The sequence below is a fragment of the Xiphophorus maculatus genome, chromosome 5, assembly GCF_002775205.1.
Source record: "Xiphophorus maculatus strain JP 163 A chromosome 5, X_maculatus-5.0-male, whole genome shotgun sequence".
Lineage (NCBI taxonomy): Eukaryota > Metazoa > Chordata > Actinopteri > Cyprinodontiformes > Poeciliidae > Xiphophorus > Xiphophorus maculatus.
Window position 1 is genome coordinate 5,120,690 of NC_036447.1, and position 14,304 is coordinate 5,134,993.

The following is a 14,304-nucleotide window of genomic DNA, read 5'->3' on the forward strand; positions in this document are numbered from 1 at the left end:
AATATGTTAAATATTGTACAACAAACATGTGAACAATAAAATTATAAAACTATAAAAGTTATCAGAACATTTTCACAACATTTCCAAATTGTACACAGTAACGTACCTGTGAAAAATATCACAGCAGTTGTGGATAGATTAGCGAAATTGTGCAGGAGATCAGTTTTACCTGGAAAACCGCAATACAGTTAGCTTCTAGCTTAGCTGAACACGTTAACATAAAGTCGAACAAAATACAATAAAATTCAACTGTAACTACCAGCAAAACATGGCGAAAACAAAACAAGGAGCATAATACACAACATAATATAGCTAGCTGTTAACTGTACCATGACTCAAATATTATATTTTGTCTACAGTCATTCGCAAACACATTAGCTCGTCTTGAGAAGTCCTGCTAGTTCAGGTACAACCAGCGACAGCAGATGGCGCTGTTTCGTCCGAATTCAGTGGGATTTAACCAAGATTCATTTATATACGTATATATATACATATATGTTAGTTTTTGTCTACCAACACTATAGATTATTCCTAGGTCATCTTACCAAGTTATGAAGTTTTTTGCTGTTATCTTTACAGCTTCAGATCGGGACCAACGGCTGTTGCGCAGATATAAAGGCACATACAGTATATGCGGCTTAACTCTTACAAATAAGAAACCACAGTGCCACCTGCTGGACACTTTGGAACCAGCTTCGGACAAACAAAGGGAGTAATGGTGACTTCACTTTGGATAAAAAACATTTTCAATAAGTCAAAGCTGAAATAGAATTATGATTAAAGCAAAACATATTTAAAGTACAATTTTAAGCATGTAAATAGAAAGTGAACCAGTTTATTATAGTTTTTTCTTTAACTCTGATATTCCTTGTAAGAGATTTGTTTGATTTGCAGTTGAATTGTTCAGTATAAAAAAATCACATTATTTTGAGAAATATGTTTTCAAATGATTTATTTACAACACAAAATGCTAATATTTCAACAGGGGTGTTTGAGAGCTATAGTATATTACTACGTTACATCCATTAAATCGCATCGCACCTTTCAGGAAACGGTAAAAACAAACTGACAGCAGCTGCCAGTAGTTTTTTAATCTTTACATACAATCTGAAGTCATTTTGACTTTCTCACACTCTTTAAGGTTGAATATTTCTTTCAGCATTCACTAAAAACGAAGTAAAATTCAGATTTCTGCAATAGAAACATTTACAATGAGCTCTGGTATTCAACATAAGTGAAGATTATGAACACTGGCTCATTCATTCTGTCACTGCAGTAGGACAGATTACTAAAGGAGCCGCGTTCTGCCCTGATTTGTTGGTGCAGGGGCTGAAGAACGGATGGATGGTGTCTTTAAAACTGTCTGTGTAAGTAAAGATGATCAGCTTGGTCTCCACGTTGTAGAAGGACAACAGTCCTTTATCACAGTCTATATAGACGCCGACCCGCGACGGTCTGGTGGCGACTGTCAGGCTGGTGGCCGGATCCGTTCTGAAGGCGTAGTCGGTCCGATCCCGCAGGCTGAGGAACCAGTAGCCGTGGGCGGGGCTCACTGGGATTTTACCCTTTCTAATGACGGACCGGCTGGCTACTCCCAGGTCCCAGTCGGTTTTACTGCTGACATCCACCTGGAAGAGGACAGAGAGGGAAACATGACTGTTACATTTCAGGCGATCAATTCTGCACAAGCTAAAGTCAAGAAGTGAGAAATTAATTAAAAGCTTTCATTTTGAATGTGGTTAATTATATCTTGATTTTTTTTTTATCTTCGCAGGTTTTGCAGTATTTATGGTGATGCATTTTAAGATGTGAATTTTTCCCAGACTTTACAAAAATACTGAAGGTAGCTAAAAAAAAATCCTGATAGAGAAGGAAAAGCTAAACAGAGAAGGAAGAGGAGGGTTTATGTTCAGACTGAACAGATTCTACATGTTTATTTTTGTTTTTTTTCAGATGGGTTAATGAAGTGGCTGTTAACCCCAAGAGCAGATAAGAAGGACTGGGGATGTTTCTGCTATCATGCCATGTTTTCCATTATTCATATTAAAGTATTTTCAGTGTTTGAATTATTAAAATAACCGGTTATGAGTGTATATTGAGAGGATTTCAAGTATTTGCAGGTTATTTGTAGCTTAAATCTACTACTGTATTCAGTGAATGCATTTGTTCACATGCCAGCCCTCCCACCTCCCAGTAATGGCGTCCTGAGGTGAATCCCTGATGGGCCATCACACACACCACGCGGTCAAACCGCTCTGGGTTGTCTGGGACCAGCTGATGGCGGTCGCCGCACTGGACCTGCTTTCCATCCGCTGAGATGATGAGGCGCGGGTGAGCTGTGCTGGGGTCCAGGGTGATGTCCTCTGCAGATTAAACACATTCATGATTAATTCCTCTTTATAAGACACTAAATGAACAGCAAGTCTTTTACCAACCCTTACCTGATAATTCCTGAATTCTTCTTATTCCTGCAAAGAAAAAAAAAGATTAACATTTACAGTATTTATAAATAGTTTAGAAACAATTCAAAGGCTTACTCGGGATTGGCCGAGGGAGCGGCGGAGCTGGTGACGGTTGTTGTTGGCCTGTAAACAAAACAAGAAAATTTCCTTAAATATGTTAATATATAAACATATAATCCATGCATTTTACTTCTTAAGTAAAGTATAATCTCCCAGAATGCAAGTTTATAGATATAAACCTGTTATCTACAAAAAAGTGCATATCTTTAGATACAGACGTAGCGCCACCCAGTGGTTGTTGTTTAATTTCCCCCTGGAAGGAATAGTAGATTTTATCAGAAGTGCAATCAAGTAAAAGTAGGACCACTTCTGCATATTTGTACTCAAGTAAACGTAATAAGTAGCTGTCCAAAAAAATAACTGATCAAGAAATACTCCTAATTGTTTTTTAAAGAAGAAGTAATTGGTTATTACCCGACTCTGTATATTAGGAAATCCAAACACCTTGTTGAGAACATTTTGGATCCTTTCATTCACTTTATTAAGGATTTCGACTTAAAATAATGCTGAGTTATTCCTGTTATTCTGAGAAGCTGTGTTTTTATGTTTTTTGTTTTTACATTTCTCCAAATTGTTCCCCAAAATGGGTTTATAGGATTATGTTGCTGCCATGTAGTAATTATAAAAGAAGCTTGTTCAGATTGGTACATGATTGTATTTTCAGCGTGGGAAATCTCAATAAAAATATTTTGGCAAAAAGAAAAAAAATCAAAAAAGATCTCAGAGTTTTCCTGGTAAATTTCTCCCTGGTTGTGAACCTACGGGCTTCTGGCAGGTTCTGCAGGTCCAGCTGGAGTCGCTCCACCATCTTACTGATGGTCCTGAGAATCCCTTCAGAGGTGGACTGAGACGACACGGAGACGTTGGACCAGTCCTTCGCCTGTGGGGGCGAGGACAAGGCAGGAAATGTCTGTGGAAGGAAAACGCCAAAGAGTTTCTTTGGTCAGTCGACTGCAGCAGAAAACATTCTGTAAACGTTTTTCTTTACAGAGGAAAAAAAGATTCAGGAAAACGACTGCAGGGCGTTCATGGTGGACTTTGAGTTATGCTGGGGATCATACTGGTTTTGGAAGGTACTGGGGCTTCAAGCATCAGTTTCATCACAAGTAACATTTTCCTGATTAATTTAGTTTTTTTACTATACTGGCAGGAATTCTACCACATTAGAACCCCAGAGCATCACTGAGCCACCACTATGCTTCACTAGTATAGTCATGGAGTTCTTTTTAGGATATGAATTATTTTTATTCCTGTAAATACAGCAGTTTTGTACAGCAGAAAATTAGGGCTACTGAAATAAAAAAAAATTCTGATATTGTTTTCCCCTCAAAATTATTATTATTCCTCAAAAACCCAACTTTTTTTCTCAGAATTCAGAATTTTTTTCCTCAAAATTTTGACTTTTTTCCCCTCAGAATTCAAAATTCTAATTTTTCTTTTCCTCGGAGTTCTAACTTTTTCTCCCTCAAAATTCTGATTTTTATTTCCCTAAAATTTCCAACTTTTCTTCCCTCAGAATTTGGACTTTTCTTTCTCCTAATTTGGACTTTTCCCCCCTCAAAATTCTAACTTTTTCCCCTAAGAGTTCTGATTTTCTTCCCTCAGAATTTGGAATTTCCTTCCTCCTAATTCTGATTTTTGATCTTATGAAAACGTCCAAATTCTGAGGGAAAAAAACCAGAATCATTTATCAACTGTTACTTTTATCGATCACGTCTCTTCCTCATGCATGCCTTTATTTATCATCCGTCTCCAATTATTCGTAAACACCAAGATACTCAACCCATATTTTTTGAGTAATTTTTTTTATCGTTATGTTGGAATATGTAAAACATTTCCTCACCTTAAAAAACAGCACATAATCTTCAGAAACAGCCAGCTGGCCCAGAGTTGCGCTCCTCTTCTTCAGGGCAGCGATCTCCTCCTCCAGCTCTTTCAGCAAACTCCGAGCTCTGCTCTCTGCTGTTGTGACAGTCATCTCTATCACCTGGTGGGAAGAGTCGAAATAATAAAAACAGGCAGCTCTGTAACCAGCAGACATGTCTGTTTAATTATAATTAATCTGTCAGATTATTTACCTCCAAGATTCTGGATTGGCAATGCTCCACTGTAGAGATTAGCTTCGTCAAAGCACAAACAACTCCATCTGTCTCCATCTCCGCCGCAGCCTGAGTGAATCAGAAGTCTCCAGAAATTAGACTCAAGTAAGAGCAGCACTACTTCAACATATTTTTACTCAAGTAAAAGTAAAACGATGCCGTCCAAGAGATTACTCAAGTAAGAGTAGAAACGTATTTGGTAAAAAGGCGTCTCATGTACTGAGTAACTGATCCAATTGTCATATTTCAAAATTATAATCCGATGGACCAAAATATAAACTTATGTGGAAATTTCGGTATTTTACAAAACAAAATGAAAATAATTCACATAAATAATATAATTACAACATCAGGTAAAAGAGAAAAAAAAATCCAAATCAGTTTCTTTCAATGAAAAACTTATGAAACTTTAACAAAAACTGCAGGTTTGTGTCTGGGCACTGCAAAAACACAAAATCTTACAAAGTAATCGATCTAGTTTCTAGTGAAAATATCAGCTAGCTGTAGCACTTTGAGCTGACGTCACGGCAAATAAACGGCCGTCACTCTAAAATATGACAGATTCAACTAATAAAATCTGAGAGCTCACCTTTATTTCCCGAATGGAGTTGCGTATTTCTTCCACTTTCCTCTCTCTCGCGCAGATGAGCTCTTTCAACTCCATCTCATGGAGTCCTAACTGCGACTGGAGACAATAGAGATCATTTAAAATAAAAGAAAGAAAACCTTTATATAAAAAAATCACAAAAAGAAATAATCCTACAAAAAAGTCACACTAGATTTTTGAAGAGACCTGCAGGTTTTTTTTTAAAGATTTACACTGGAAAAACAAAATATTACCAATTATTTTGTCTAGTTTCTAGGACAAATATCTGAGTACACTTGAAATAAAAGTAACTTTTCAGCAAGATATAGGAGCTTGTTTTAAATAAATGATTCCTCAATATTGATAAAAACGTACTGGTTCCACTGGCAGATTATTTTATTTATTATAAGTTAAAAACATTTTATAATCTGCCAGTGAAACTGGTACTTCTTAAAATACATTTTAAGAAATTATTGACTTAAAACAAGCTCCAACTTCTTGCTTAAAAGTTAATTGTAAGTTTTGTCTTATTTCAAGTCTACTAAGATGTCTGTACTAAAAAGTAGATAAAAAAATACTTGGTAACATTTTGTTTCTTTGCAGTGTAATTGATTTAGATTTAAACGTGTGATAACATGAGACCAGGCATTTGTAAAGCCTTATAGTTTGATACCGAGTTAGAAATCAGCATCTAACACACACACACACACACACCTTCTTAATGTGCCACTCTCTTTGAGCAGGGGCGACGCTGTGACCTCGGTGGTCTGCCATCTCCACACACACACTGCACACACACATGTTGTCAGTGCGGCAGAAGAACTCCAGGCCTCTCATGTGGATGGGACACAGCGGCAGGTTGGGTTGGACATCAGGGAGACTCTGAGCGGCGCCGTGCCTTTATTGGAGACAAAACACTTCATGAATCATAAATTCTCTAAAATCAGAGAAAACTGAAAGATCACTGCAAAAACACAACATCTTTACAAGTCATTTATGTCTTGTAAAGATATTTCTAGTCCAAATATCTTAGTACAGTTGAAATAACTTACAAGTTACTTTTCAGGGAAATATATGAGCTTGTCAATAATTCCTTACTATGGATGAAAAAGTACTAGGTCCACTGGCAGATTATTTACATTTTTCCCATGTTACAAATGAAATAATCTGCCAGTGGAACTAGAACTGGGTTGCTAGGTGACGGGCTGCGCTTGGCTGGCGTTGCTAGGTAACGGCGCCAGTGAAACTAATACGTTTTCATCAATATTATGGAATTATTTACGGAAAGCAGAAAAGCTACATATTGCCTTCGTCTGACAGAGAATTGTAATCATAAGTTGCTAATAACAAGACTGTTTTCCCCCTGCGTTAGTAAGTTAATTTCCACCAAAAATCTGAAAATTGAACATTTGCTAGAAAATTTCCAAATTTTTTCAAGAAAATGCCTGAGATTAATCCAAGTTTTATGTAGAAAGAAACTTGCTTGAAACTCAAAAATTTCCAAATTCCCCCCCCTAGAAGATTTCAGAGATTAATCTCAAAACAGCTAAATCTTTAGGTGGAAATTTACCCCTCTTTTATGTTTTTTTCTTACTACAATAGCCCTAATGTGCTATTGTGCTGAAGAGATATTTGTTATCATAAACAGTAATTATTTTCCTCAAAATTTCTAAAGTTTTTCTAGCAAATGTTTTACTTAAAAAAGAAAACAATAAAAAATTCTTGGTATTGATTGATGAAATACTTACATCGTGATACATTTTTTCTACCAGATCATCCAGCCCAACTTTAACATCTGTATTTTAACATCTGTTTCTTTTATTTTTGTAATTTCAGCTGTTTCAAACAGAAAGTAACATAGAGGAAGGTTCCAGAAAGGGATAAGTCACATGTCGGGTACCCCAAGGTCCAATCCTCTTATTTAATATAAGCTCCCATTAGCTCAGGTTATAACAGGAAATAAGACGCCGTAGCTACGCAGATGACACACAGCTTTACATTATGATGTCACCAGGTGACTCAGAACCCATCCAATCACTGAACAGATGCCTAAAACAGATAAATGTGTGGATGTGCCAAAACTTTCTCCAGCTGAACAGAAACAAAACTGAAGTTATTATTTTTGGACCTAAACAGGAACGATCTAGAGTCAATGCACAGCTTCAGTTATTACAACTAAAAACCAGAAATCAGGCTGAAACCTGGGAGCAGTGTTGGACTCTGACCTGAACCTTCAGAGCCACATAAATACAGTCACAAAGTCGGCCTTCTATCACCTGAAGAACATTTCCAGGATTAGATCAAGATCTAGAGAAACTCATCCATGCGCTTATTAGCCGCACTGATTACTACAACAGTGTCTTCAGAGGTCTGGCTAAAAAAATCAATCAGATCCAGAACGCTGCTGCTGCCGTTCTCACTAAAACCAGGAAGATAGAGCACATCACCCCAGTTCTGTGGTCCTTACACTGTAGCTCAGAGAATAGACTTTAATATATTTCTGTTATTTTATAAATCACTGAACGGCTTAGCACCACAATATAGCAAAGAGCTGCTGTTGTCATAGCAACCTTCCAGACCTCTCAGGTCTTCTGGTTCTGGTCTGCATCCCCAGTACCAGAACTAAACACAGAGAAGCAGCTTTCAGCTTCTATGCAAAATAAATCTTGAACAAATTTCCAGAAAACTGCAAAACAGCAGAAACACTGAGTTCCTTTAAATCTAGACTAAAACCCAGCTGTTTAGAGTTGCTTTTAAAACATCATAAATGAAACATTTTACAATGACACTCGACTAAATGTAATGTTTCAATTGTTGGCTGTATGTTTTATGACTTTCTATTTTTGTGTTTTTCTGATGTAAATGTCTTGTTGCTGAAATGTGCAATACAAATACAATTTGATTTGATAATGGGTGCAAACCAGTGCAGGTAATGTCTTCGTACCACCTCAGTATTGGTCTCTCTGGAGGTGTGACTGAGTTACCTGAGAGAGGGGGAGTAGGGTGGCGGCGGGTCGTGGTTGTTCTGCGTCTGGAAGCCCTGGTGAGGCGACGGCGGCGTCAGCCCCTGGAAACGTGCCATCATTTCTACCAGGAGACGTTCTGGCATCTCCCCCGGTCTCGCTGGTGGAGACGGGCCTGATTGTTGGGCCCTCAAGCCGAGATGTTCCCCTCCTCCTCCGGCTCCCCCGTCAGACTGTGACATCTGCTTGAACTGTTCGGTGATTTCCCTCAAGGTTCGGTTTATCTGGAGCTCTGGCCGGTTGCTGAAGGACTCTTTGCACAGCGGACACTGGTAAGCCTTTGCAGCCTGCCCTCTTCCTCTGCCGTCCCAGTAGGTAGAGAGGCAGGACTGGCAGAAGCTGTGGCCACACGGGGTGGAGACTGGGTTCTTGAACATCTCCAGACATATTGAGCAGGTGAACTGTTCTTCCGAGAGAAAGGCAGCGGGAAGAGCCATGGCTGCTCTTCCTGAATAAAAGACACTATGATTAGATGGAAAGACTAAACAAGCAAACATAAACAGGATGAATCATTTAAACGTATTTCACATGTGGGGTACCTCTGGGTTCAATCCTAGGACCCTTCCACTATCTCAGACAATAAGCAATAAGATTAGCTACCATAGCTACGCAGGTGATGCTCAGCTCTACATTACAATATCACCAGGTGATAATATCAGATCCTGAGCTGTTTTAAGTTGTTTTGATTCTACTTTATTATAATAATAATAATAATAATAATAATACTAATAATTATTATTATTATTATTCTGTGTTTCTTAGTCTCTTTCTTTGAATAGATCGACTTTGTTCAGTTTGTTTTAGTTTATTTTGTTTATTTCTTCCTTGTTTCTAGTTATTCCTTGTTGCTCTTAGATCCATTTCCTGTTCCCGTTTACTCTCCCTCGCCCCCTGTGCCACTGTCTCTCTCTCTCCCCTCACACCTGCAACCTGTTAGTTAATCTCAGTACTTTGCTCCCCTTTTCTCATTCCTCCTCACTGGTTTCTCCTGTTTAATCCCATTTTGCTCCTTTTGCCTTTGTTTATTCCTGATGTTTTTTGTTCTCTGGCTCCCAGTGCTCCCATGGTTTTTTGCTTTTTTCGTTATAAATCATCATTTTAAATTTATTTTGTATTTTCTCTGTCTCTTTCTTTGTCTGATATAAACAGTTTTTATGGGTTGTAGTTAAAGGCTGCAAGGTTGGACAGGTTTTTGCACAGCAATCAGGTTCTGAGTTTGACTTTAGGTCTCCCTGCGGGTGTGTTGTTTTTCTCCGGGTTTTTCGCATGTTAGTTAATGGCCTCTCTGCATGTGTAGACCAACGTAGGCAGTGGGTAGATTGAAGAAATCTGTAATTGGGCAAACTTTTACAGTGCACTGTAACTCAGGAAACGTCTTTGGAATGACTTTTTCAGTCCGACTGCTTAAACCTTCTCCCTAACTTCATAAGGAAGTCTAATTCTGTCATATTACAAAACTGCTTCAGTTCATTATTTCCTGCTTTCACTGCCAACAAAACATTTTGGCCAAGCTGACGTCTGGATGTTTTGGATGGTATAAAACAGAGTGAAATGATGGAGAAGAGCAACATCAGAAAGTTTCAGACATTTTTGCTCTAATCTGCAGCCTCATTATACTCCTTTGCTGTCGTCTTTTAAACTTGTGTCTTTGTGACATCATGCAGGCTATTTTAGTCTCAGTCTGATAACATTTGCAGTCGTTGATGTCAACAACGTCACTGGTTAGTCAGCTATCAGATGCCTGAGATCCTAAAAAAAGTCTCGCAGTCACACGCACAAACTCCTGGTGCCCAGGTGTGACTTTCTGAATTACATAAATCTAATTATAGAATCACAGATTTCCACTTCAAATGATAAAACAACCATGAACACTACACTGAGGCCTGTCGCAATAAGCAAAAAATTAATTAATCGCATGATACATTAAAATGAGCACAATAATTTCCATTTGCATGAATTATCGTTTTTTTTCTTTTCTCTCTTTCTACCAAAAACTGGATGACAAAAGTCTTCAAACTGGCAAATTGAAACAACAGGGGGTACACCTTTTCATTAAATTAACAATGCAAAAATTAGTTTGTGCTTTTTTAATATATATTTTTGTTCTACCTGCTTAACGATGACCTACATTTTTATGAAACTTGTATGTTTTTAAACACCCAAAATATAAAAGAGCTTCAGGCTGTTGCCTTATTAAAAGAAAAAAGGACAATCCACAAATTTTTTGGGTCACTGGTCAAATAGTTACCATTCTTGATTTGTTGTCTGGAACCGAACATAATCATCTCATGGGCCACAGATGGCCCCCGGGCCACACTTTGGACTCCCCTGAACTAGACCAAAATGATAAGATTTTGTGCTTTTGCAGTCTACAGGTTGCACACTTAGTAACATTTTAGACTTTTGTATTAGAGAATACACTCTATGTTAATGTGGTACTTTTACTCTTTTTATAGAACATTTTTCTCTCTTTACTTGTACGTTTAAGTACAGTATTGATTCAAATGGAAAGGCGTTTTCTCAAGCGTCTTCTCCCAGGAGGAACTAACAGTTGAACCAGTAAGACCAGCTGCAGTGCAGGTAACACCTGTTGGCCTGTGGCGAAGCTCGGGCTTCAGGTATGCAGCGCAGACTCAGCTGTGAGCTGCACTGATTGTTCATGTTCCTGTAACATGACTCAACACTTTCAGCGATTATTACGTTCAAAGAAACATGTTAAGTCCGTAAATAAATCATAAATCATTCCGGCTGGAGAGCCAGTCTGAAGGAAAAGCTGATTTCATCTGAAGCTGCTAACCTTGACTGTGTTTTGAAAACATCACAAAGACAAATAATCTAAAGATGAATGGACAGAAAAAAAGAAACCGCCCGCAGAACTCAGTCAAAGGAGTCACTGCACTGTAAAAACACAAAATCTTACCAAGTATTTTTGGTCTAGTTTCTACTGCAGATATCTTAGTACAAGTTAGTTTTGAAATAATACAAAACTAACTTTAAGGTAAATTTTCAGGAAGCTATAGAAACTTGTTTACACTACTTCCTTACAAAAAGTCTGAGTTCAACTGGCAGATTATTGCACTTATAAAAAGACATTTTCCCATCCTAATAAAGGATCAATATTAAGGGATTATTGACTTTAAACAAGCCGCTATATCTTCCTGACATGTTACTTCTAAATCGATTGATCTCTTTTCAAGTGCACTAGTACACAATACTTAGTCAGATTTTGTGCTTTTGCAGTGAAAATGATATATTTTGTCATTTGGTTTCACAGAACATTATCTTACTATAAAAAAATTAGATATAATTTGATTTTTTTTTTTTTTTAAACTGAACACTCATCCTGCTGCATTCATAGCTACTAGATGTGGATACTTATTAACAGAACAGAGCTGTGAAAATTAAAATGTTCCTGTGGAAAATAAAAATACGGCTCAACTTTGTCTAAAGAAATATTGAAAATAAATTCAATAAAACGTTATGCTTAAAATCTCCCACATAACTTTCCTTTAATTAAAGATTCCTGGCAATTAGTTTCAGCTAATTAACAGCTGAAACTGAATAACAATTAAGGTTATTAATTTAATTCCTTTACTTTGATTTTATGGGACACTTTTATGGTCCCATATTATCTGTTCAATAACATATCTCTGTCATTCAATACAGTCGGACTTATTTTATATAAACTCTCTGTTTGTCTGTCCTATTCCTTCACTTTAAAAACAGAAAAGCTGAGATCATGTGACTAAAACTCATGATCTCAGCTTGTCTTACCTTTTCCTGATGACCAGAAACGTTAGATTATTTCTGCCGTTCAGTGGCCGTAAACGATGAAGCTTGGCTCCAAAATGTTCTAAATGACAACTTTGTGTTTTTCCCCTCATGTCATTCTTCTCCTTCAGCGTGTCTAACCACTCCCTTCACCTGCTGAACGGATCCAGCCCAACCTGCTGGACAGGTGTGACGACTCCACACTGCAGGTATACGGGTTTCAAAACACTCTCTTATACGTCTTCATATCTGCTTTCTGCATCCTAGCACAGATGGGACAGACAGACACAGTTCGTAGATTTTACAGTCATGGCGAACTCTGAAATATATTATGTATTATTTTGTTGTATTTTGTAAGGTATGTGCTGTAAATATATGGAATTATATACTGATTTCTACAATATATGTGTTCATATATATGTATATAAATATATTAATGAACACAAATATATGTGTGTATATGTATGTTTTTATATCCCATAATTTTAATTTTTAAATATTCACCATCATGTATTATGATCTCTATGGGAAAATGTAATGGTAATATATGTAAACATATAATCTCACAAGCATGTTCAATTTGTGGTAAATGTATTTTACACATATTCGAAATTATATAGAAACATAAACAAAATATATGTAAAGATTTATGAGCAATATATGGTAGGATATATTGAAAATATATGGAAAGTATGGAAATGTTTGTGATACATTCATTAAAAATGACAAGAGGAAGAAAAAAGGAACAGAGACGGGCTGAAAAGTTAAAAGCGAGAGAAAGAGATAAAGTGAAAACACCCAGGAAGTCTGCAGCTATATCTGCAAGAAGAGAGAAAAAACAGAGAGCTGAGAAACCAGTGACAAAAACATGGTACAAATTAATACAAGATGTTTCCAGTGGCAACCGCAGAACGGTGCATCCCTTCTTTCTGCTCTTAATAAAAAACCTCAGCTGAAACTTGAGTTCCAGGGTTTAATTATAGGTTCTCACCTTTATGTAGAGCTGCTGATGTTGAAGAACAAACTGAACCATCTGCTACTGTATGGAACCACAGAGTTAACAATAAGCATCACAATTAGTACTGACATTATAAATCAAATAGTTTATTTTGTATTTTGGGGTTTCCTGTTTAAAGGTCTTTGTATTTGTGGCTTGAATGTTTTAACTCTAGATGACCTCGTTCGCATGAAATCACAAAAGACTTAGTAGGACACAAGTGACTCACCGTACAATGAATGTAAGGTCGTGTGCTATTTCTTTATCACAACATATTAGAGATGGGATTTGTTTTTCATAGTTTCATAGTCTCCACCTGTCCATTGTTTTGAAACCTTTTTCTGTTCAGGTGGGGCCACACCTGTTTACGGGACAATGTGAAGCCTTTTCAGGTTACATTTATCCATCACTTTGTCATAAAGAGTCACCATTAGCAAAGTCACTATGAGTCAAATTCATAAAATGTTACTCTCAACTGTCATCATGTTGAGTGAATGTAAGCCAGCTAGCATCGGAGATATGCCCCTTTATCAGCTTTATTAATGACACAAATAGGTCCATAAAAAGATTTTTAGTATTATTTTTCCGGCTACACGACGCATCAATGCGTTATTTAGTCAGCCAGAGTTAATGCGGGCACCCTCAGAAAATCTTGTCCCTTTATCTCCAGCAACCAGAACAGTTTCTGTGGCTCTTATTAAAAACAGACACGAAATGGAAGAGCTGCTAAAGCCACATTAGCAGCATTGAATTAAATCTACCGTTTGCTGCGCATCTCTGTGCGCAGTGCAGCGGATTTAACTCTTCATGCAGGGGCGGTCCAAGACTGTATGAGGCCTTGAGCAGAATTTGACTTAGGGGTCAGAAAACTCAACTTTTGATTTGAAGAAGACGGCATTAGAAGACAGTAGCCATGAAGAGAGCGCTGTCCTAGGGTACAATTTCTCCAATTGTCCAAAAGAACAAACTTCTCCGGCTGGGGAAGTTCGCTCTGCAGTAGAAAACGTTCTCTCAGAAACCACAGGGATTATCGTGGAGGAGACAGAAATTGCATTTTCTCTCCAAAAAACCAAAAATATATGGGAAACACTTTTGTTGTTATTTTTAGGTTTGTGTTCCTTATTCTTTCAGTGGGGTCTTATTTACTGTGGAGGTATTTCCAGGTTTTTATTTTTCTATATTTTGTCTGTGGACTTGCTTATTTGTTGGGAACATCAAGCCAAGCACTGAGCGTGGAGTAAACCCACAACTACTACATGACAGAAAGGCAATAATCTTTTTTGGCTGTCAAGCAGATCCTGAATTC

The 14,304-nt window shown here is 37.5% G+C and overlaps 1 protein-coding gene across 2 annotated transcripts; it reads right to left on the reverse strand.

The window, feature by feature from the left end:
* Nucleotides 1–10: 10 nt before the first annotated feature.
* On the reverse strand, nucleotides 11–12,104 carry LOC102236185 (zinc finger protein RFP-like). 2 transcript variants are annotated; one of them, XM_023333201.1, is made up of 11 exons: nucleotides 12,005–12,104; nucleotides 8,192–8,678; nucleotides 5,922–6,105; nucleotides 5,211–5,306; nucleotides 4,601–4,690; nucleotides 4,366–4,509; nucleotides 3,285–3,432; nucleotides 2,538–2,585; nucleotides 2,442–2,468; nucleotides 2,188–2,363; nucleotides 12–1,628 (listed from the first exon to the last, which is right to left on the reverse strand). In XM_023333201.1, the coding sequence occupies exons 2-11, from the start codon at nucleotides 8,665–8,667 to the stop codon at nucleotides 1,260–1,262; spliced, it is 1,758 nt and encodes a 585-aa protein (XP_023188969.1). In that variant the 5' UTR covers nucleotides 8,668–8,678; nucleotides 12,005–12,104; the 3' UTR covers nucleotides 12–1,259. The 2 variants fall into 2 exon arrangements, with proteins under 2 accessions (XP_014328668.2, XP_023188969.1); XM_014473182.2 differs by lacking the exon at nucleotides 12,005–12,104 and having other exon boundaries at nucleotides 11–1,628; nucleotides 8,192–10,177.
* Nucleotides 12,105–14,304: the final 2,200 nt, after the last annotated feature.